Source organism: Galeopterus variegatus, unplaced genomic scaffold, assembly GCF_000696425.1.
Source record: "Galeopterus variegatus unplaced genomic scaffold, G_variegatus-3.0.2 Scaffold120, whole genome shotgun sequence".
Lineage (NCBI taxonomy): Eukaryota > Metazoa > Chordata > Mammalia > Dermoptera > Cynocephalidae > Galeopterus > Galeopterus variegatus.
This window is the reverse complement of record NW_007726231.1, coordinates 164643-190022: the sequence shown is the minus strand read 5'-3', so window position 1 is coordinate 190022 and position 25380 is coordinate 164643. Positions and strand designations below refer to the sequence as shown.

At 36.0% G+C, this 25380-nt stretch overlaps 1 protein-coding gene across 9 annotated transcripts in view; it reads left to right on the top strand.

Moving 5' to 3' along the window:
- The window catches only part of CADPS2 (Ca++-dependent secretion activator 2), a 506787-nt gene that overhangs the window by 464423 nt on the left and 16984 nt on the right, over nucleotides 1–25380 (top strand). For all 9 annotated transcript variants that reach the window (XM_008587894.1, XM_008587876.1, XM_008587886.1 and 6 more), the window contains one exon: nucleotides 10711–10818. In XM_008587894.1, the coding sequence (XP_008586116.1) occupies nucleotides 10711–10818 (108 nt within the window). The remainder of the gene's footprint in view (nucleotides 1–10710; nucleotides 10819–25380) is intronic.

Here is a 25380-nt window from a genome sequence, read left to right as displayed (position 1 = left end):
CAGAGAGGTTCTTTCTTTCTGTCATTGTGGCTTCTCCCACCTTCATGCACTCTGTCGGTCTCTCCTGAGCTCCAGCACCCCAGCTTGGCTGTCGTTGCTTTTCTATAGTTGTAAATTCATTGATTTGTGGGAGAGAGTGACACTGGGGACCTTCAATTCTTCCATCTTGCCCAGAAGTGTGAATTGACTGATTAAATTAATGGATGGTAGTTGATGGGAGCCAAGTTTCTCACTGTCAGAGTGAGAGGTTAGGGACCAGCAAAGGGAGAAGGCTAGAATGACCCTGTAATGGACTTGAGTTGGAGACATCAGTGTGCACTCATCTTTAGCTTCATATGTATAGAGCTGGTTACATATAACAACATTTTTACATATACGTATATGTGCTGGTTAGTGTACTCACATTTCCTTGCTGTGTTCACTAAGAAAGCCTAGAAGCAATGACACCCTGGTAGCAACAGGCACACATAGCACCCGAATCATGGTCTCTAATCTCCAGTAAAATGAACGAGGTCTCATTGAAGAAATGGCTGATGCTAGAAAATACACAAGATGAACCTGGAGCATCTTGTAGTGACAGAAAGTAAGGGAGTGTTCACACAAACCACAGTGATGGTGGGTCTGTCGGACCAACACAGGAGGCAACTGAAGGAGTTCCCACTGGCCTAAGCTAGAACAATTTGGGCAGCCAGATAAAGTAGTATTGGATTGTAACCCAAAGTATAAAGTAAATATCCATTAGTCCATACTGATTTAAATAAATGATTGAATAAGTGGGGAGAAAACACAAATTTCCCATGCAGAAGAATTCCAAGTAATTAATGTAGGTACTTCTCCCTCAAGGAGGTGGAACGTATCTCCCCAGTCCTGAGTGTGGGCCACACATAGTGACTTCCTTCCAAAGAGGACAGTAGAAAAAGGGAGGGGGGGAGAATGGATTTTTAGTGGAGAAATCCGACAGATACTGTCTCAGCCAGCTGGTCAAGATTGATATCAACAGTGGTAAGTCATGTTGATAACATCGCCTTTGGTATGACGTGATGAAAGTGGTTCTTTGCCTCTATGGTGTTCCTCCAAAAAACCTGTAACTTCAGTCTAATTATAGGAAAAATATCAGACACATCTCTATAGAGGCAATGCTACAAAATATCTGAGTGTACATCTCAAGATTGTCAAGGTCATCAAAAACAAGAAAAGTCTGAGAAACTGACACACCCAGAGGAGTCCAAGGGGACATAATGACTAAATGTAATGTGGTATCCTGGAAGAGACCATGGAGCAGAAAAAGATATTAAGTAAAAACTAAGGAAATCTGAATAAAGTATGAACTTCAGTTAATAATACTGTGTTGATGCGTATCGTTATACTTCGAAAAGTTTGTGGAAAGATTTGCGTTATCTTTCAATTCTATTTTTCCACAAACTTTTTGAAGTACCCTCATATGTTCATTAATTGTAACAGATGTACTGTACTAATGTAGGATGGCAATAATAGGGGAAATTGGATGTGGGGTATGTGGAGACTCTGTCTACACAAAAGCTAATCCAAAATAATTCTAAAATAAAATGTTTATTTTTAAAAAAGAGCATTGACCTAGGACTTAATAATAGCTGAGTTTTAATTCTTTTATGAGGCTATATGCCCTTGGATTAACTGTATGACCTTGGGTATCACTTCACTCAAGTGGCCTCAGTTTTATTATTCATATAATGGTTGAATAAGTTTATATAAATTGCATTAGTCATCCTAACTGTGGCATTCTGTCACTCTATGAGCGATGTCCAGTTCTGTGTAAGGAGACAGCAGAGCCCAGAAGTGTCCCCTAGAAGGTGATGAGAAGATAAAGAGCTAGGAAAAAAATTCCGTGGGGAAGGGGGTAATACTTCCTTGCAGTACTATAACTCACTGGAATTTTTTTTTTAAGTAAAAAATAAATAATTAAAAACATTGTTTCTGTAAACTGAAAATTATCTGTGGAATTAAGTTATATTCCTAATGTAAAAAAGGAGGAATACTTGGTTGTCAGATATTCTTTATAATTATAGCACAGCACAATTGAAGATGTGCAAGAGTTAATAACATAAAATTACTCAGACCAACCATTTAAATACAGCATGTTATGAACATAATCTTATGCATCTTTGCATACATACTTTATATGATGCTTCTTTATAGGAGAAAAAATCATACATTCATAGAAAAAAAATCAATACATTTCTGAACAGAAATTCCAGTGTCTCATGCTTCTTGGCAAAGAAGCTGGTAGGGTCTTCCTTAATCTTTCTGATCAAGGTGATGGACTGTGGCCTTCAGGATAGTTTGGTAGATTTGCTTTTAGTTAAACAGCCCTATCCTGGAGAGGAGTTCTGATGGGATTACACAGTTTACCACCCCATCATATAACCTTGGAATGTTTGTGTTGGTGAAGACGTCAAACATATTAAAAGAAAAGAAAGAAAGACCTGGGCAGGGTGAGTCTGTCCTGTTCAACACTAACCTAGAAGAAGGGAACTCAGACCTGGCAGAGAGACCTGATATGTTACATGTAGGACCAGAATAAAAATGTTCACATTCACTTTAAAGACTGGAACCCTAAGCCAAAATCAAAAATTCCATAGGGTTAAAATATTTTACTGAAACTAAGCAAAAAAATGTTTTGGCTTACATATAAGATATGTAAGATGTAGCTGACAGTAAAGGATGTTAAAAAGTTGTATGAAAAAGCATGTGAGACAATAATGTGGGGTACTTGCTTTTTTAAAAAATCAAGTAGTGTGGATCTGCACACAGAGAGGTTATGCACAGGCTGAGGAACCAGACTGCCTGTATTTGAATTCTTGCTCTATCACTTCACCTAATATCAGTGTGACCTTGGGCATCAATTTCTTTATCTATAAAATGGGAATATAATTATACCTCCTACAGGCTTGTTGTGAATATGTAGAGCACTTTTTGGGGTTCCTAAAGTGGAATTAGTGTTCAATAAATGTTAGCTATTATCATAAACTATTATCGTTATTGTTGATTACAATAAAATCTAGTTCTAGACTCTAGAAAATAATTATTCCCATCTACTGTATTGATCACATCTGTATTATTGTGGACAAATTACATCCTTTTTTTTTTTTTTTTTTTTTTTTTTTTTTTTTTTTTTTTTTTTTTTTTTTTTTTTTTTTTTTTTTTTTTTTTTTTTTAAGAACAACACATCCTTTTTACTTTGCATTCTCCTGTAGAGAGCAGGCAGGATAGTGAAGGGAATTGGAAATAACGGCTTATGAAGATAAAAGGAAATATGACTGTTTCCCTGGGAGGAGGAAAAAAAAATCTCAGAGGCAAGATAGCCCTGTTCAATATGTGAAAAGCTCCCATTTGGAAGAGGGGACAGCCTGTATCTGTAAAAGTCAAGAGGATAGAACTAGGAACAGTAACTAAAAACTAGTGGGAGGCAGAACTGAAATCAGCATAAGGAAAAACTTTTAACAACATTTTAATTGTTTACAAAGATGACATATTATAGTAAAAGCTACACCATTGTTTGCCGGATGTGGTTCTAAAGATTTCTGCACTATGCAGGAAATACGGCCAGATGACGTTAAAGGTCCTTTCCAACTCTGATTCTGAAAGTTTGTTCTATAGGTCATATTAGTTATGGGGCATTTTGGGGTGTGCAGGGGTGTGTGTGTAAAATGCCTATCAAAAATGTTCTTGTTAACATTATCACATACATTGCATACATTCTCTATGCTAGACGCTGAGGTGACACAGCTAAGGACATGATAAGGATAATCATGATAAGGATTGATAAGGATATGGTAAGGATTATTGTGGCCAAGAGAAGACCAAGAACGATAAGGAAAGAAAAGAGAAACTGTTCTTGTTTATTGGCTTCATAGTGCTGGTGCCTGATCCTGTTTGTCTGTCCTAAGAAGATGGAGATGGCTTATCTTTTTCTTATCTTGATCAATAATTCTTTCAAATATTTTCTCTTCTCTGTGATAATTGCCAAAGATTTCTAATTTTTGAACTCCACAAAATGTGGCTTGAACCCAGCTCTGTACCATATAGACTTGATGTGAAGTCCAGGATCTGAGTTCAAGTCCCACCTCGGCCGCTTGCTAGCTGTCTGACCTGTGGGCTTCCATTTTCCCACCTATGCAGTGAGGGTGATAGTATAATCCCTGTGCTGTCACTAGGTTCTTAGGAGGATTCAGTGCGTGCATTAATGTGAACATAACGTGCTTTCTAAATGTAAAGCATTAGCAAAAGAAGTGAGATTGTTGTTCTCCCTGGAACGATGCTTCCTGTTCCCAAGTGCTCCTCTGCAGTTTCCACCCCTGCTGCAAAACACGAACGTTCTTTTTTTTTTTTTTATTTTAACTTCGCAGTATACATTGTACTTGATTTTCATGACCATTTACCTGTTCCTATTTCCCCCCTCCCTCTCTCCCCTCCTCCCCCCACATCATATCTGTTCACTTATGTTAACGAGTTCAAGGAATTGTTGTGATGGTTGAAAACATGAACATTTTCCAACAACAGTAACAAAAAGGTTTCCTTACACAGAGTGAAAAATACTAGATTTTTTTCATTTATTTTTCTTTTACTTTAGAATAATAAACACCTTGTGTAAATCAATGATGAGTTTTAAAGGTATAATCAGTTTGGTGACACTGGCTTTTCCCATTTCCTTCCTCTGCTTACATGCTTCTGATATTGTTTATTACTTAACTAAGGCCACCTGAATGCCGAGTGCTTTACGTCAGAAGGAGAGCCAGGCAGAACTTGGGGAATGGAGCTCCTGCCCACAGGGACGTACTCACCTGGAGAGAGAGATGCTCACCAGGACCAGATTAAGAGTCTCAAGTTATAGAAGCAGGGCAGGTTTTGTATTGTGCTTCCTAGATGGGTGTTTTGCTTCTCTCGTCTTTATTCTTTTGTTTTTTGCCTATCTGGCTGTTCTCTCTCAAGGTAAATCCATGGACTGCCTCTGCATACTGGAAGTCTATCACCCTCAGGCCTCCCTTAAGCCAAAATCTGAAAACTTCCAAGTTGAGCTGAATAAATCAGTTCCAGTCCATCTGAACTTTAATAGCTAGAAGTGAAATAATACCCATAACATTTTAATTTTACTTCTTCAAGTCCGTATGCAGTTTTTATAATTGACACCATAAAACTATAGAAAGATGAGGGAAAGGTCAGTGAACCTTCTTGTAAAGTGGAAGATTTAATACCTTCATCATCATTATGATCATTACTCATGAATGTGATAGTATACAGCTCAGATGTGATATACATTCAGCACAGACCTTGTTTGGTGTTACTGTATTAGCAGCTATTCCTCTAAACTCTGAAATGTTAATGATCCTTAGTATAGATCAGAAATAGCAAGAAAGATACTAGATGTTCAGTATCAAATGGGAAAGGCATAGTAAGCCCATAAATCTCAGTCGAAAATTTTTTCCTTCAGAATTTCAGGCAAATATCTTAAACTATCATTCAGTATTCCTTTTAATATTTAAAACGACCTACACTTTGGAAGGATTTTCTCCAGTGATAAGACAAAAATTTTTTAACATGTTAATGCTTATATCAACTATTTCTAGACCTATAAATATATAGATTATTTCACTATTTAGAGGAAATAGTATGAAGCATTTGTGTTAATGAAAGCAATACGACTACCTAAGTTATAGGAGCATTAATTATAGCAGATTCTGATATCGCATGCTCTCATAGCACTGTGGTAGGATTCTGCCTTTTACCAACTATATTTAGGGAGCAGACAGAAGACCCTTATCGGAGCAAGAACTCCGGAGTAATCAAAGAGTCTTTTAGAAATGCGGGACTAAGTGAAATGTTCACACTTAAAACACCTGTGTTACATGCTCCAATTATAATAGATGTTTTCAAACAGATGTAGGTGTCATTATTTTAATAGAATTTTCTACTTCCCAATTTGGTGAATATATAAATACATAATAATGTTAATTAATGGAATTTTAAATACTGCTAAATTTAACAAATTTATGTTATAAATCTGTGGCCACTGCATTCTTGAAATAATATTTTGGAATTTTTCTAAGTAATAATGAGAGGTTTTTTTTTTTCGTTCTTGGTTTTAAAAAGTTAGATAATCTTAGTAGAAAACCTTGAAAAATTCATATGCTTGTGACTTTTCCATTGTTTAAATTTCTTCCACTCTGCCCTTTTTTATAAACTATTCCTCTATCTATAGGCTTATATTATATTTAAGTTGGTATAAATCGAGTTTGAAGGCTTTGGCTCTGCATTTCCTTTTGGTTTTCTTTGTGAATACAATATAATAATTCCACTTTGTAGAAAACTTAGTAAAATATACTTGGTTTTTTACAACATAACCATTATGAGTGTACTCAAAACCTATTTTTTAAAAGTATTTGAGGACATTTAGACTACTTCGAATGCTTTTGAAAAGTTTAAGAACGTTTTTACTCAAAGACAAAAACATAGAAATTGATGTATAAATGCCAAAGTGATAAAGGATATATTAAACAGTGAAAAAAATATTGTTTTTAACAATACCTGGCATAAGTTATATGTTTGTAGAACTATGTCCTGTGTTCCCTGATGATCAGTTACAAACTATTACTGAATTTCAGATGCCAGAGCTGATATATAAATTGCTTCTAGTACAATTTAAAATTTAGAAGACACACTATTATATCTTACAAGATCCATTTTTTCCAAATGGTGAAGAATGACCAGATGCAGGTATTTCATTTACAAAACATGGAGATTATCATAAATCAGGATATCACAGTCCCACTTTTGATTGTTTCTTCAAGACAGGCTTTCCTAGGTTATGAGAAGTGCACTTTTAAGTTAAGTCAATTAAACTGTAGCTTCTGGTTAATCTCTGAGACTAGAATAGTATATTTAAAAATTTGTCTCCTTGTTAAATAGACACCACCATGACAGTGTTTGTGTGGTGTATTGTTAACCTCCAGTGGAAGGTTAAGCGGCTTCTTATGTATCTGAATCCATTGCTGTGAAAAATGACTGCAGCCTTGCACCCACCTACCCATGAATGGGGAAAGCAAAGACTTGCACCTGTGGGATTAGATGTGGCAGCAGGAAGTAAGAGCGTTTGCAGCATATAATTAACAAGGAATTTTTTCTCTCTCTCTTTTTTTAAACAGCGTGTTCATCTTGCTAGGTTAACTAGTGATTAACACTTGAAAAAAAAATTCCTGGAGTCTGCACCCTTACTTAAACTCATTCATTCACAGATGTATTTGATTACTTATACAGCCAATGTCAGAAGAACTCACCTTAAAATACTTCATTTCCTTCCATAGTTATGGATTTCTTTATGCTCATGGGGGAATTTTTTAGATTTTTGTATTCCTTTACTGTAACTTTGATAGCCAAATTCTGTTCTTTTCTGAATCAGATTAAAAGTAATTTAGGAACCTCTATTTTGATTTAGAGATTACTACCTTAATAAACTAGATGGAGAAGTTAGTGCTTAGTGAACTGAGGATCTCAGAGGTTTAAATGGGAATATGAAAAAATCATTTACTCTCTCTAAATGGTATTTAATACATAGAGTGCTAGCTATGTGGTTTTTAATTGTTATTTTCTCATATGCATTAAAAAACTATAGTTACAAGTTTAGAAAAGATTTCTAAATATAGCTCTCTAGAATATAATAGGCTTTATAAAAACTTAGCCAAATTCCCAGGTGTTGAAGTTTAATAGACCACTCATTGATAAAGTTGTAGGCCCCCCCATGTATCAGAATTTGTAGCTACTGTGTCTGCAGTGCAATCACATGCATTCTTTTTATTTACACACCAACCACACAAACAAATTTAGCAGCCTTAGTCTATTTTTTTAAACCAAACTTCATTTTTTAATAAGTTAATGTTTAGTAATGGAATTAGATGCAGTGACTTTCAAAGTGTGTAAATTTCACTGCTATAAAACAGAGTCTTAGCACAAAGGAGCACTGAACCAGTGATAATGTCTTCTATCCAAACACATTTGTACTGTGTGTAGAAACCATTTAAAATGAAAATTACATCTTTTTTCAGCAATTTATCAGAGATAATTACCCTTCATACACCAAATGAAGGATAAAGTGTTTTAAAGAACTATAATTCTAATTGGTAAATGTCACCAGCTGTTGCAGTTACTCTTACTTGTGTGTATTCTTTTTAATGATTATAGTCTCATGCCACAAGCTACAAGAAAATATATTCACTAGGTGTGAAATTCCCATATGTCACAGTTTCAAGAATAGGTAAACAGCTCAAAGATAAAGGAAGAAATAATGCCAATGAGTAATGTAAGAATTCTAGGTTTTGTTTTCCAGGCAAGTGTCTCTTAATTTGCCAAAAGAGGAGAAAATGCAATTTCAAAAAGAAAAAGAAACACTGAATTTGTTAAAATAACCTTTTAAATGAGCTTTGCCTCACACCCTCAACCAGAAATTCTTTTTTCCTTAGAAAGTTAGTGGAACTGTCTCAACTTACAGATTTCACTATTATATCCCTTAGGTCTGCCAGTAAGGAACAGCATTTAGTTTTCTTTTAGGCTCAAACTGTAAAGTATTTGTTAGTTTTAGATGGTGGAAGATAAAGTCTTCCTGGGCAAGAGTCATGATATCCAATGTCATCTTGCAAGTGATTAAGGAAACAAAAAAGAAATCACCCAAGTGTCTATGGCGAGTGTTTAAAGTCATTATACTCCAGTCTTCCTGGCCATAACTTAGTTTCCACTGAGTCTAATGAGTCAAATGATTGAGTGGATTAAATTTCTAAGCATAGTTTTCTTTTGAAAAGCGGAAATAAAAATAGGGTTGGGGTGGATAGAAATGGTGGAGAAGGTTCTCATTTGTCTCCTCTTCAACTCCCAGTTTAGATGGGCTGAACTCCCAGTTTAACTGGGCTGAACTCCCAGTTTAACTGCTTTGGGATTATGTTTATCACAGTGTCTTGTTTCCAGGCACCTGGCTGAAACTCACACTCCGAGCTAACTTGCTGTTATGCATAGGAAATTGTGCTCATGTCATTTTCATTCTGCAGCAGTATGTTTTCTGGATGTTCTCATTTTCAGTGTTTTGACAGAATTCGAGAGGCACAGAAAGAAATACTTACCTTACAGGCTAGTTGCCCTCGAGTATTAGTAGTAGTAATCTTTGTAAAAATTACCCTGCCTCTTCGCTGGAAAAACTGATGTATAATCCCCCCCCCCGCCCCACCCAACAAGAACAACAGAGAAGGAACTTAGGTATTTATTTATTATCCTTCTAGTTGCTTAAACTTTTAAACATTGTTTCTGAGAATTACTCAGAAAAATAGTGAAGAAATGGATTTGGTAAGTTGCTTCCATTAGGTTTGCAGTATGTTACCTACGTTGTGTATGGATGCTCTTAAAGGAGAAACCAGTGAAGACTTTATACAGTTATTTCAAGTTATACCTATTGTTGTTATATCAGGATTATGTTGAAAAGACCCTTGAATTTATGTGGTATATAACTCCTTTTAGGCAAAATATAAGAGCAGTAAGAAACTATAGTGATTCTTACTGCACAAAAAAATAACTTTGTTATAAAAACTCAAACTAATTTATATAAGTGGAATAAGTAAGATGTAATCATTGCCTATAGTATGTGTTGGTATGGTATACCTTGAGTTGTTTTTCCAGCAGTAGTAACAGTTAAATGATCCATATCCTCTTTCACCTAATTTCCTTGCAGTGTTTACTTTGGCAAATGAATCTATTGGCAAAGGCTATAAGAGCATTCTATGGACATGAAATAATGCAAGGCTAACTGGCTCATTTGAGCATTGATTTTACCATTTTGTTCTTATTAATGTCATGCTCAAGTCAAATAACTGGCTCAATACGGATTATGAATCAACCCCAGGTGTACATGATGCAAATAAGTATTTTCACTAACTAGTCCAGCTATATGAAACCTGAGAAAGGTAAGTTGAGCAGGAAAATTCTTTAGCAGCTGTGCAGATTTTTGTCCCTTGCTAGTACTGACTTGGTCTATAGCAAGGAGGAGGTACCCTACCCCTTCTAACATTAGAAGGCACCAAATGTTAGGTACCTTTGGAAAGTTATCTGATCCACATCTTTGGCCCTACATAGGAGACTCGTTCATTAATAGTCATATTGCATTTCTAAAACAAAATAAATCTTTGAGATAGTATTGATAATATTGAGTAGAAGAAATAGAAAATCCACAAATTTAGTTTGTATTCCTTGAGCACCCCTAGTAGTCTAGGGAGGCAACCCAAGGAAAGCTAACATTAGTAATGTTATTTATAAACCAACCACAGATGATGAAAAATAAATTGTATTTGTGATTAGGACATGATAATTGCAAGTGGGAAACTTTTGAAAAAAATTTCTTTCATTCATTCTGCTTGGCATATTGACCTTTCAAGATAGCCATTTAAAAAATGATGTCTACTGACTTACAACCCTGTATTTCTAATCATCTTAATAATGATGAATAAGTATGACCTCAAATTGTGAATGTCAGTAATAAACTGTTTTATTTGCTTTAGATATGGAATTTATTGAAGGTACTTATTGTTGATTTGGTCTTGAACATATTTTACAACTGTAATTTTCAAAATTATTTTCTAGGGTGTGATTAAATGATTTCACGATTGATTCTGTTTTATTCCCCATGCTTTTCCCCAACAACAGAAACCAGGAATGGATCTGGCAGACACCTATATTATGTTTGTTCGGCAAAACCAGGATATTCTTCGAGAAAAGGTCAATGAAGAAATGTATATAGAAAAGTTGTTTGATGTAAGTAGCTACCCTTGCAAGATATGCCAGCGTTATAGGTATACTGCAAAGTGAAAAGCTGCATTTTGATGAGATGTTTGCAAAGCAGACTCTCCTTTTCTGATCCTTTTTCTTCTGTGCAACTAATATAGTTGATAATTTTTATGTTTCTTTGCTGAGGGAAAGCCTTAATTAGTTTTTTTTTTCTACATGAAAACTGTCACTGTTGAAATGAGAGTCGCAAAAAGTTTTAACAGGCAAGATAATAATCATTTTACCATTGTGTACAGCATCATTTTACTTACCTCTGCAGCCTTCCATAAACAGAATCATGTAATGGATTTTGTCCCTACTGGAAAAGTTTTTTTTAAGTCAGTGTCATATTCTTCAGTCAAACAAATAAATAAGCTGGAGTAAAGCCAAATATCTGTCACACTACTGTTATTGAACATTTTTTATCTTGACTTAAGTACTAATGTGTGCTGCAATATATAATATTACAGTTTTATCAGTACCAAAGTCTTCATTTAGTCATGACAACCCCTAGATATGGGGGATTGTGGTTTTAGATATCATGATCATCATGTTTCACTTATTCAGTATCTGTAAAGGAGAATAAGAGAGCAGTCAATTTAAATAATGATGTTGTCATTCATTTGTAATTATTTAACAGTGAGTTCAAAGGAAATACTACTTTGCTTGTGACATAACTTTGAATAATTCATAGCAATAGTCTGAAATGCAGTAGTTGCCTTGAAGTGTATTTATTTATGTACTTTTTTTCTGCATTTTAGAAATGCTTTTCTGGCAGTTGCATTTAATTATGCAAGTTACTGCAAATGTTTTCATAACAGCAATTCACAGGCTTCATGGTGACACTTCAGCTGTGGCAGTTACAGAAGGTCCTGCTACGTCATCCTCTCTGCCATGGTCTGTTGTGTCAGTGTTCAGTGTTTGTCAGACTGGGTGGTCAAAATGAATCTTATCTTTCATAGTTTATGTTTCTAGCCTATACCCAGGCCATTTTACAATAAAAGTATCATCTGTTTTAATAAGCTAAGTGTTAATATGTGTGAAAAAAATGATTTCCTAAAAGCTTTGATGCCCTGCAGGGGTAGAAAAATTATCATCCATTCAGCTGGCTCTTTTACAAAATACTCAAACCACATTAGCAACTTCTGATTCCATTTGGTATTGCTCTGAATTTATAAGCATATGTTTCATTTCCACTTTTTCTTTTACTTTTTCTGCTTATGTGGTTAATTTCAAAAATGTTGAGCAGAAAAGGAAGGTTGAGTTAATGTTACTCTTTTTATGTTTCTTCTTAGTATAGCTTAAGCACATATTCTATGAGGGAATCAAAGGTAGAGCTGTTGGAAATAGATCATCATAAATAGATTTGGGGTGTGTGTGTGTGTGTGTGTGTGTGTGTGTGTGTGTGTGTGTGTGTGTGTGTGAACAAATTCAATTTTTTGTCTTGGTGACCTATTTCCTGCAAAGCTTAACCATTCTTGAAGTTTATGACAAAGATAGAATTTTTTTGTCCTCAAAGATATTTCCCACTTCAACTCTTCTCTATTCACTGAACTTCTTTCAAAGACTTTTTGTGTGACAGTAATAACAAATAGAGCTCACTAAAGTAGATTGAAAGAGGTCAACATTAAAATGATGCACTAGTTTAATTGTCCTGGTTATGTATACTTTTCTTTCTGTACCTAAGCATTGGACATGGCTGTGGGTTTGCTTCTAAAAGGGGCCCTTAACAAGCCAAAATTTTGTTTTGGTTGTGAACGTTTTGTCATTTTGCATATCCCCAGTAAAATATTGGATTTATTATTTGTAAAATAGTTGTAATGTTCTTAAACATTCTAATATTTTAAGTTGCACATTTTTATTACTTTAATTAAAAATAAAAATAGACCCTAATTCTATTGATATGTCATCAAGAATGACATATATGAGGAGGTTCTAAGAGCCCCTAATTAGCCAAGACTGAATTTCCCTCAATTACAGTTAGAAAATGAGAGGTTATCAAGTATGTGTTGAAAGGTAAAGTAGAATGTGTATCTTAAGCAACAGATCATTACTGAGAGACATTGTATAATTATTGGAAATCCACTTGGCTGGAGCTTAAAATAATATTGTTAGGTGTCAAGAAACAGTTGAAAATAATGACCCTATAAATACTGTTAGCAACCTTAGCCTATTACAGACAAAAGATTGAAGAGAACAGTTTTATTCAGGCATCATGACAAACTTTTGCTATTGTAATTAGAGTACTTCCCATGTAAGTAAGTAAATGTAAGTAAATGGATCCTTCTAACCTCAGAAGCTGAAGAAAACATGCACACACACACATATTACAGTGAGTTAACACTTACTGGTTTTAGTTAATACAGATAACAGGACAAGGGCTACAGTTTCTGGCTATACAACAGGAGGGCTTAACTCTATAAGAATGATAAGCTTTTTACCGAGACGAAATTCACTTAGTTTAGAAATTCCAAGGATTAACACTATTTTTATATAAAACAATTATTCTGCAAAATAGGTATTCATCCTGCCCCCAATACTTTAAAAAGGAACTCACGTGTCTTATGAAATCTGCTTCCTAAATGATGCTCTAGGGAAAGGTTATCAAAAAGTTTGTGGAACTTTCCCTGAGAATACTGACTACTTACAGTATCGTTGGCCTCTAAAACTTTTTGATAAGTTGAACATTTTAATTGTTCTTGATTTTTGTGCTGACATTCCCAAGGGTTCAGTTTATTTTATTTTATTTTATTTTATTCTAACTTATCAATATACATGGTAGTTGATTTTTGTGAGCCTTTATCCTTTCCTCTTCCCACCAACAGTGTATGAGGGTTCTTTTTTCTCCGCAACCTCTCCAGCACTTATCATTCTCAGTCTTTTGGATATTAGCCATCCTGACTGGGGTGAGATGGTATCTCAAAGTGGTTTTGATTTGCATTCCCTGGATGCTGAGTGATTATGAGCATTTTTTCATCTGTCTGTTGTCCATTTCTATATATTCCTTTCAGAAATGCCTGTTCAGCGCCTTTGCCCACTTTTTAATTGGGTTATTTGGTGTTTTGCTGTAAAGTTGTTTGAGTTCCTCGTATATTCTGGATATTAATCCTCTGTCAGATATATATTTTGCAAATATTTTCTCCCACTCTGTTTGTTCTCATTTCAATGTGTTGATGGTTTCTTTTGCTGTGCAGAAGCTTTTTAGCTTGATATAATTCCATTTGTTTATTTTTCCTTTGGTTGTCCATGCTTTTGGGGTCGTATTCATGAAGTCTATGCCCAGTCCTACTTCCTGGAGTGTTTCCCCTATATTTTCTTTAAGGATTTTTATTGCTCCAGTATGTATATCTAATTCTTTAATCCATTTTGAGTTGATTTTGGTATACAGTGAGAGGTACAGGTCTAGTTTCATTCTCCTACATATGAATATCTAGTTTTCCCAGCACCATTTGCTGAAGAGGCAGTCTCTTCCCCAGTGTGTAGACTTGGTGCTTTTGTCAAAGATCATGTGGCTGTAGGTGTATGGGTTGATTTCTGGGTTCTGTATTCTATTCCATTGATCCGTGTGTCTGTTTTTATGCCAGTACCATGTTGTTTTGCTTATTATAGCTTTGTAATATAGTTTAAAGTCAAGTCATGTTATGCCTCCAGCTTCATTTTTTTTTTTTTGCTCAGGATTGCTTTGGCTATGAGTGGCCTTTTGTTATTCCGCATAAATGTTAGTATAGTTTTTTCCATTTCAGAGAAAAATGTCATTGGAATGGGGATTGCATTGAATCTGTAGATTATTTGGGGTAATGTGGACATTTTCACAATGTTAATTCTTCTGATCCAAGAGCATAGGATATCTTTCCATCTTCTTGTGTCTTCTTTAATTTCTGTCAACAGTGGTTTGTAGTTCTCATCATAGAGATTTTTCACATCCTTGGTTAACTTTAATTCTAAGTATTTTATTTTCTTGATGTCTATTGTAAATGGGCTAGTTTTCTGGATTTGTTTTTCTTCATGTTCACTGTTGGAGTATAGAAGTGCTACTGATTTTTGTGTGTTGATTTTGTATCCTGCAACTTTGCTGAAATCATTTATCAAGTCTGAGTTTTTTGTAGAGACTTTAGGCTATTCAGTATAAAGGATCATATTGTCTGCAAACAGAGATAGTTTGACTTCATCTTTTCCATTCTGGATGCCATTTATTTCCTTCTCTTCACCGATTGCTATGGCTAGTACTTCCAACACTATGTTGAATAGAAGTGGTGAGAGTAGGCGTCCTTGTCTAGTTCCTGTTTTTAAGGGAAAAGTTGAAAGCTTTTCAGGGTGATATTGGGAGTGGGCTTATCAAATATGGCTTTAATTGTGTCCAGATACTTTCTATCTATAGCTAACTTGTAGAGAGGCTTTATCATGAACAAAGGTTGAATTTTGTCAAATGCTTTTTCAGCATCTATAGAGATGATGATATGGTTTTTGTCTTTGCTTTTAATGATTTGGTGTATCATATTTATTGATTTGCATATGTTGAACCAACCTCGCATCCCTGGGATGAATCCCACTCAATTATGGTGGATTATTTTGTGTATGTGTTGCTATATTCTGTCAGCTAGTATTTTATTGAGGATTTTAGCATCTATATTCATCAAGGGTATTGGCCTGTAGTTGTCTATTTTTGATGTATGTCTGTCTGTTTTGGCATCAGGGTGATGTTTGCCTCATAGAATGAGTTTGGGAGAATGGCCTCTGTTTCAGTCTTTTGGAATAGTTTGTAGAGAATTGGTATCAATTCCTCTTTGAAGGTGTGGTAGAACTCTGCAGTGAACCTCTCTGGCCCTGGGCTTTTCTTTGTAGTGAGCCTTCTGATAACGGCTTCAATCTCTTTTATTGTTATTGGTCTGTTCAGATTTTCTACATCTTCTTGGCTCAGTTCTGGTAGTTTGTATGTGTCCAGAAATTTATCCATTTCCTCCAGATTTTCAAATTTCTTGGCATATAGTTGTTTCTAGCAGTCTCTAATGATTCCTTTTATTTCTGAGTTATCAGTTGTAATCTCACCTTTTTCATTACTAATTTTTGTTGTTTGGGTCTTCTCTCTTTTGTTAGTTAGCCTTGCAAAAGGTGTGTCAATTTTATTTATCTTTTCAAACAAACAAGTTTTTGTTTCATTGATCTTTTCTATCATTTTTCAGGTTTCTATTTCATTTAGGTCTGCTCTGATCTTAATTATGTCTTTCCATCTACAGACTTTGAGTTTGGACTGTTCTCGTTTTTCTAAATCTTTAATGTGAAGTGTTAGGTTGTTTATTTGCCATCTTTCCATTCCTCTGAAGTAAGCATTTAATGTGATAAATTTCCCCCTTAGTACTGCTTTTGCAGTATCCCACAGGTTTTGGTATGATGTGTCATTATTTTCAAGAAATTTTTTGATTTCCTGTCTAATTTCTTCTTAGACCTATATGTCATTAAGTAGAATGTTGTTTAATTTCCATGTGTTTGTTTAGTTTCCAGAGTTTCATTTGTTATTGATTTCTAATTTTAATCCATTATGATCTGAAAAAATACATGAAATAATTCCAATTTGTTGAGACTTGCTTTGTGACCTAACATGTGGTCTATCCTGGAGAATGTTCCATGAGCTGATGAGAAGAATGAATATTCTGAGGTTGTTGGATGGAATGTTCTGTAGATATCTGCCAAGTCTTGTTGGTCTAAAGTGTTTAGATCTTGTGTTTCTCTACTGATTTTTTGCCTAGATGATCTGTTGAGTGTTGAGAGGGGGTTGTTCAGGTCCCCTGCTGTTATGATGTTAGTGTCTATCTCATTCTTTAGATCTAATAGTGTTTGCTTTATAAATCTGGCTGCTCTGACATTGGGTGCATATATATTTATGATTGCTGTGTCTTCTTGATGGATAGATCCTTTTATCACTATAGAGTGGCCTTCTTTATCTTTTTTTATGGTTTTTGCTTTCAAGTCTATTTTATCTGATATAAAAATACCTACTCAAGCTCATTTTTCATTTCTGTTTGCATGGTTTATCTTTTCCATCCTTTCACTCTTAGTCTATATGTGTCTTTACAGGTGAGGTGAGTCTCTTGAAGGCAGTATATTGTTGGGTCCATCTTTTTAATCCAGTGAGTCAGTCTGTGTCTTTTGAATGGGAAATTTAATGTCTTTACATTTATAGTTATTATTGGAAGGTGTTGATTTACTCATAGCATATTATTGATTTTAGTTTAGATGTCTTACATATCTTTTGTTTCATTCTGATTTTCTGTTTTTCTTCTGTATTTGTTGGTTTCTTGGGGTGGTAGATAAACTATTTTTTTTCTTCATTGTTAACATTTTTGTTTTTCTGGTAGGTTTTGTTCTTTCTTGAGTATTCATGGCAGTGATGGTTGTTTTTCAGGTATCAAACCCAGTACTTCCTTGAGAATTTCTCCTAAGACTGGTCATGTGGTAGTGAACTCCCACAGTTTTTGTTTGTCTGAGAAATATACTGTTTGTCCTTCATTTCAGAAGGATAGCCTTTCTGGGTAAAGTATTCTTGGCTGGTCATTTTTGTCCTTTAGTATATTGAATATCTCATCCCATTCTTTTCTGGCTTTCAGAGTTTCTGATGAAGAGTCTGATATTAGTCTGATTGGGGCTCCCTTACAGGTGATTGCCGCTTCTCTCTTGCAGCTTTTAAGATTCTCTCTTTGTCTTTGAGTTTTGCCAGTTTGACTATAACATGACTTGGAGAGGATGTTTTGGGGTTGAATATGTTTGGGGATCTTTGAGCCTCCTGAATCTGACGATCTGTGTCTTTCCCTATACCTGGGCAGTTTTCAGCTATTATTTTGATGAGTATGTTTTTAATGCCATTTCCTTTTTCTTCCCCTTCTGGAATAGCCATGATTTGGATATTTGAGCAGTTAAGGTTGTCTGTTATCTCTCTTAGATTTTCTTCAATTTTTTAAATTCTTTTTTCTTTTTTTGAGTCTGCCTGTGTTAATTCAAACAGCCCATTTTCAAGGCCAGAAATTCTCTCTTCTGCTTGTTCTAGCCTGCTAGTAAGACTCTATGTGGCGTTTTTTATTTTGTTGAATAAATCCTTCGGCTCCACAAGCTCTGCTACATTCTTTTTCAGGGCATTGATTTCTTTGTACAATTTTTCTTTCAGATCCTGTATATTTTTTCTCATTTCATTGAATTGTCTAACTGAGTTTTCTTGTACCTTATTTAGTTTCCTTAGAATTGTTGCTCTGAATTCCTTGCCAGTCATTGCAAGGACTTCCTTTTCTATAGGATCTAGAGCTTGAGAGTTATTATTTTCCTTTGGTGATGATGTACTTTCTTGATTTTTCATATTTCTGGTATCTTTCCTTTGGTATTTAGTCTTTGTGGCAGGGGGTATCACAGTTCACTTGTTCCACCCTGATGTCTGGCCTGGATCCTGAAGGGACTGCCAATTCTGGGCAGCAGGACCTAGCCTGGGCTGGAGGTCCCATGGCACCTGCCTATTCTGGCACAGCTGACTCAGGGCGTGTGGGCCTCACAGCTCTCAGGCTTCTGTGAAGCGTGGGGGGGACTGGACTGGGCTGGGGGTCCCACATCACCTGCTTCTTCCAGCACAGCTGACTCTGGGTGTGTGGGCCCAGTGGCTCCTGGGCGTCTCTAAGTGGCAGAGACTGACCTGGGCTGGAGGTCCCGTGGTGCCTACCTTTTCCAGCATGGCTGACTCAGGGCGTGTGGGCCCAGCAGCTCTTAGGCCTCTCTGGGTGGCGGGCACCGGCCTGCCCTAGGGTTCCAGTTTAAATAATAGCACTACAGACTAAGGCCCCCAAATGAACATTAACCTAGATTTATGCCCATTGTTTTGTGACACCCAGGAATGAGAATGGTACCTCCTAGAGTGTCAGTGTACAACCTACACAGCCATGCAACATGATGAAATCTGATTGCTGAACACCTTGCACTGGTGTTTTTATTGTTCCAGTCTCCATGGATGAACTATTTTGTTTCTTAATCTATAGTATTAAAGAGGGAAATGATTAAAATTTGTATTATCTTAAAAGGCATGAATACAAGGGTGCCTCAGAAAGTTTGTGGAAAAATAAAATTAAAAGATAATACACATCTTTTCATGAACTTTTTGAAGTTCCCTCATAGGATCATCTTAGACTTTTACATCGAATCATGAAATATTAAAATTTAAAATATCCTACGAAGGTCAATTCACCCCATAAGTGGTTAAACTTATGAAAAACTTTCTGCTTAAAACAGAAATAACTTCAAAAACGTTAAAATATAAATGATGGCAGGTGCATGGTATTAAAAGAGATAACTGAGTTTGTTTAAAATACACCCCTAATTTTTCAAACTGTCGAAATAATGAGAGCTGTCACCACTACCATTTCCTTGGCACCTCCATGTGCCAGGAAATGTGCTTTAACTGTATCATTTCCAGTCTTCTGTGTTAGATGCCATCATCCCCATTTTGTCTTTATTTTTAGGTTAAAGAAACTAAGTGATTTGTTAAGTGTTCAGTCAAACTTTGAAACTGTGTCTCTGGTTTCAAAGTCCACACTCTCTCTACCTCACCTCAGATTTACAAAATTTGAAATAATAAAATAGTGTTATAGGAAGAGCACTGGACTGGGAATCCAGAAACCTGTATTCCACCCACAGTTCTGCCATAGATTGTCTGGGTGAGTTTCAAAAAATTGTGCCATCTGTTTAAGATTTAGTTTAGTTAGTATACATAAATGGACGATGTTGGTCTAGAACTCCATATGATTTCTGAAACCTTCCCAGATTTTAAACCAATGATTCTTTTGGTTTTAATTTTTGGAATGGTGACAGAAATTGCTGGATTGGTTGCATAATGGGTGTTGCATCCCAGAGTAACAATTCTCAAGTTCTTTTGTGATGGTCAGGTAAAAGCAAGATGTTCCACCTAAGAAGCAACAGCAAGTGCAGAAGGTAAATAGAAAAGAGAGTCTCTGTAGAAGAGTGGCTGTGCTGTGTGACTTTCTGTGTATCTACCGCTATGGCTCTGAAACCCAAATCTAGAAAAATAGTTGCAACTCATGTACTCTGTATTCAGGCTCAGTGTTTCTGAGTGACCAGGATATTTTAAACAGAGGCTGTCTCTGCCTGCCAAGTAGTCATTGAGACACATGCTAATTTTAAAATCTACATGTTACATTTACTTTTCAATTAAGAAAAGTGATTTATGTGGGTAATAGAAGTCTAAAGGAAGTTAACTCAAAGTTGGAAAAATCATGGATTTGCCAAAAGAAGGTTTTCCTGTTTTGTAGGCAATCTCTCTTACCCGAACGTCCTTTTTCTAACATATAAAACATCACTGTCAGCAGCCTTTGTAAAATCTTTATCAAATTAAAACCATCTTCAATTTGTCTAATCTCAATATAAAAGTATGACAAAGATTTTCTCATTCTTCAGCTCTATTTTTAATGCCTGCTATGATGTTTCTTCCCAGTCAGAGTGGCTATGCTCTCTCAGGTTTCAGGACACTCGCATGTTTTCAGGCATAAGCCACAGGTATCTGTGTTTCAGGAAAGATGATCGGTGCATTCCTTGAGAGCTTTGGTTCTCAGGGCTGGGAAGTGATGATGTTTCGGAAGTCAAAACTGACATCCGTCACAGCAGCACCCTCTGTGGTCATTTCTTAAGGGCTAAGAATGTTGCAGTGCAGAGGCACTTGGAGGTTGACTATCCACATCTTATTTTCTAAGATAGACACTAAACCTACCTAACTCTCTAAACCTTTGTACATTTATTGAGTATTACCCATCTTGAGTCCCTTTGAAACAATCTTGTTTTAGCTCTCATGTTGCTGAAGACACATCAGGGTGCAGTATTTAATTGGTAGATCATGCAGATTAAACATTCTCTTGTGTTATAAACTGATTAAATATTTAATTGTTAAGGAGTTTCATCTTCATGAGACTTTTTTTTTAATATTATTATGATGTCTTGTAAAATTAAAAGTAATTCCTTAAATCATAGTTAATAAGTTATATTCACCCAAATAGTGTCTTATAAAGGATTGGTTTCTCTGGACTTTCTATGAAAAGAATTCTTACTGTTCAGTTAAGAAACTCTAAATTAAACATTTTAAGTAAAATTGACCTAAACTATACAAATGGGTTCAGCAGTCATTTTAAGATATGCTAAGATAAAAGGAAAAAATTTGAAAATATTACAAGTGACTACGCCCCTCAGAATGAAACTGATTTTGCACTTATATGCTCCTGTTCATTCCTGGATTCCACATAATGTACCCGAAATCTCTCCTGACACACAGAAACCTGTGGCTTGTGTGATGATCAGAATTTTTTAGTTTAGTGTTTCATACCAGTGCCCAAACTTTTTGATGCAAGAGTTTATTCACCCTTGGTAAGATCAACACTACTATTCTTTATTTAAAGATTCAATTTACCACCATGTTGATTTCCCAAGAAGAGTTGAAATCAACAAAACATGAGCAAAAGTAACTACTAGATAAAACTTTTCTTCCATAATACACTTGCTGGTATGTATTTAGAGCTATGTACTTTTTCAATCATGTTCTCTGGGTAACTTTGTGTATATAATCAGCTTCTGTTAGGAATGCAGGCTGGAATCCATTAAGATAGAAGGCTGTCTTTGCCTTCTTATAATTCTATGATATTATAAATATATATATATATATATATATAAATGTCTATATTCTCTTATATGAGAATATCAGTTTTAAAATAGTCTTTTTTTCTTATTTATTTATTTATTTATTATGAATACTCATGAGATACAAAGCTGATTGTCCCCCCTCCTGTCCATGATGTGAGGGCCAGATTCATACTGGGAGCATACCTATTACCAGAAATTACTTTTGTACCCTTTGTCCCCTCCCAATTATCCCCCAACCTCCCACCCCTCCTCCGCTCCCCCCTACTCCAATTTGTAGCCCTAGGAATGTTCCCTACCTCTGTTGGATCACGGCACTACTGTGGTCTTTCTTTCCTGCCTTCCTTTCTCTCTAAGCTCCCACATATGAGTGAGCACTGTGCTTTTCTTGTTTCACTCAACATAGGGTTCTCCAGGTTCATCCATGTTGTTGCAAATGGGAGTATTTCATTCTTTTTTATAGCGGAGTAGTATTCCATAGTGTGTATATGCCACAGTTTCCTTATCCAATCATCTATTGATGGACATTTAGGTTGGTTTCATATCTTGGCTGTTGTAAACAGAGCTGCAGTAAATGTGGGAGTTCAGGTATCTCTTCAACATAATGATTTCCATTCCTCTGGATATATACCCAGAAGAGAGATTGCTGGATCATATGGAAGATCTATCTGTAGTTGTTAGAGAAACCTCCAAATTGTTTTCCAAAGTGGTTGTACTAATTTACAGTCCCACCAACAGTGCAGTAGTTTCCCTTCTCTTCACATCCTTGCAGCATTTGTTATTTACCGTCTTTTTGATTATAGCTAGTCTAACTGGAGTGAGGTGGTATCTCAATGTGGTTTTAATTTGCATTTCCCTGATGACTAGTGATGTTGAGCATTTTTTCATGTATCTGTTGGCCATTTGTATGTCTTCCTTTGAAAAATGTCTATTCCGCTCCTTTGCCCATTTTTTAATTGGGTCATTTATTTTTTTAGTGTATAATTGCTTGAGTTCTATGTATATTCTGGATATTAGACCCTTGTCGAATGAATAGTTGGCAAAAATTTTCTCCCACTCTGTAGGTTGTCTTTTCACTCTGTTGATTGTTTCTTTTGCTGTGCAGAAACTTTTTAGTTTGAGTTAGTCCCATTTGTTTATTTTTTCTTTTGCTGCTCGTGCTTTCGGGCTCATGTTCATAAAGCCTGTGCCCAGATCTAACTGCTGAAGTGTTTCACCTATATTTTCCCTTAGTAATTTTACAGTTTCAGGTCTTGTACCTAGGTCTTTAATCCAAAAAATAAAAATAATAAAAATAAAAAGTCTTCTTCTGTTCAGTGATCTTTCACTTTGAAAGAACCAGGCAGTTGTTATATAGACTACGTAAGTTAGTATAGATTCCCACTGCAGAGTCTTTTCTTTTTGATTTTGTTGCTACTTTTTAAGTACTCCAATATAAAACATTAATTGATGGCCCATTATGCCCAACCATGATTTTCCTATCAACACTTAAATACTAATATTATTCCCATGTCATAACCATTATTTTCTTTTCTATCAATAGAAAGAGATAATTGATATAAGTTCAACAATGTACTTGAGGCTGTTTGAGGTCATTTATTTCTAAACATTGTCATATTGTGTACCCTGGTACCTCATTGTGTACTAAAGGTAGATGAAAAGTTTGGCTAATCTGTTTGTTAAATGTATTATAGGAACAGCATCTCATTAATCGCTGCATTAACACATTGTTTTCCAGATTTTTTTTTCTTAACTGTATATATTCCTGCTTTGTTTTACCTACAGTATTTGGACTTCCAATGAAGTTGTTTGACCTCTTCCAAGCTATTCATAGCAAACCTGTTCTCGGGCCGGCCCCGTGGCGCACTGCCACAGTGCGCCGCTTGAGAGCGCGGCGGCGCTCCCACCGAGGGTTCGGATCCCACATACAGACCGGTTCCCACTCACTGCCTGAGCGAGGTGCGGGCGCAACACCGAGGGTTGCGATCCCGTTGCCGGTCCCGGTCCGGTCCGGGCGTGACACTGAGGGTTGCGATCCGTTGCCGGACATGAAAAAAGACAAAAAGGAAAAAAAAAAACAAAAAATAAAAACCTGTTCTCTATATTGTCGTACCTGCTTTAGTAAATGCCATACAGGACTTGCTCCTTAGCTGGTTTTTCTGGGGTTTTTTTTTTCCCCTTCCAAGTTTGTTTCTCTTCAGAACCTCTGCTCTCAACTCAAATGAACCAGACAGCTGTAATTTAATAATCTTCATTTTAATGTTAAGTTATTATTTGTAAGTGTAAGAATTTATAAAAGGATCAACTTTTGATGTATCGTGTATGCCAAAATAGCATTGGCAAGTTCAGACGCCGTTCAGAGGCCAAAGGCCCTCATTTGAATCTAAGCTGCTGGTGAATTAAAACCTAAGAAATTTGAGATAAGCGTACCTAATTGCCTAAAAGAAACTCAACAAGAAAATGTACTGTAGCATGTTGATCTTATTTCTTTAATAATCAAAAGAATCTTCAAGAAATATGCAGACTTCTTACTTAGATTCTTGAAATGTGATCATGGAACACAATTGTCATTTGGCACATTCCCAGAAATACACATCTTTGCATGAGGCACCTGGACATCTGTGGCAGGTCTGGTAGAATCAGCTAATTAACAACACAGGCTTAAACAGGCACCTCATCTGGCAGTGCAGTTAGTTGCCTGATGGTGCTCAGCAGGATTTGGTAGTGCTTTTTATTTTTCTATCCTAATGGTCTGCTGCCCACCTAATTTTGCCTTATTGTCAGTCACTACTTACCGCAGCTTGGGGCCCTCCCAGGAGGCTAAATTATTATCAAAGGATTAGGGAGATGTAGCCTTGCAGCTCTGACATTTCTGATTACTTGTCTATGCCAGAACACTAATTAGCTGTGACTAATTAAGAAAAATGTTCCTGCCATAGAAAACCATTTAAAAGAACTGAGAAGTAGAAAAGCAATTCAAAAGCTGAGCAGTGCTCAGATTTGCTGATGCTCTTTAGATTTCCACCAAAGCTTTAACTCACCTTTAATTGTGCTCAGAATTTAAAAAAAGAAAAAAAGAAAAAAAATCCCACATACAAACTGGTTGGAGGTTTTTGCTTGAATAGAAAAAAAATCATTGTTGATCATCTAAACTCTCTTAGTAATGGTAAAATTGCTCTTTGATGAATGGAAAGTGAAAAAACTTTCACTTTCATGGAGAATTTTTTCTAAACACCAATTGCATAAATGTGCATCTGCATTCATCCTGCCAAGCCAGTAACAAAGACTTAATAGTTATTGAAGAAATTAGGACATTCTCCCTACTGATTTTATTAAAGATAATCGAGTTGATTATAGGCAATGTGTTGAGCATTTCAAAAGTTATTTAGTATCGATTTCATGCCTCTTTCACCTTTATGATGGTCTGGAAATTCTGACTCCTCCACATAGAGCCTGTTTTTTCCATGGTGATTTTGCATGCCTGCACTTCAACTGGCCACTAGTGACTTATTCATGGAAATGCCCTGGCATCCCCTGAGACCAGCACCACTATCAGTTGACCAATGCAATGTTTTCATAGAAGTGACAGCTACTCCTCTCCTTCTCTCCAATCCTAACTTCATAAGCAAATGACACACATGACTTCAAGACTGTTTTCTGTTGTGGCTTTTTGTACTCTCCCACCCCCTTTGCAAGCCTTCCCCACAGTCCCCTCTGCTTTTTGTACTCTCCCACCCCCTTTGCAAGCCTTCCCCACAGTCCCCTCTGCAGGGTCAGCACCATTCACAAGTTGGCACGTTAGTGGCAGCCAGGTCACCACCGTTGTCTAAATCCAACCTAAAAAAAAAAAAAAAAAAAAAAAACTAAAAAAGGGGCTATTTG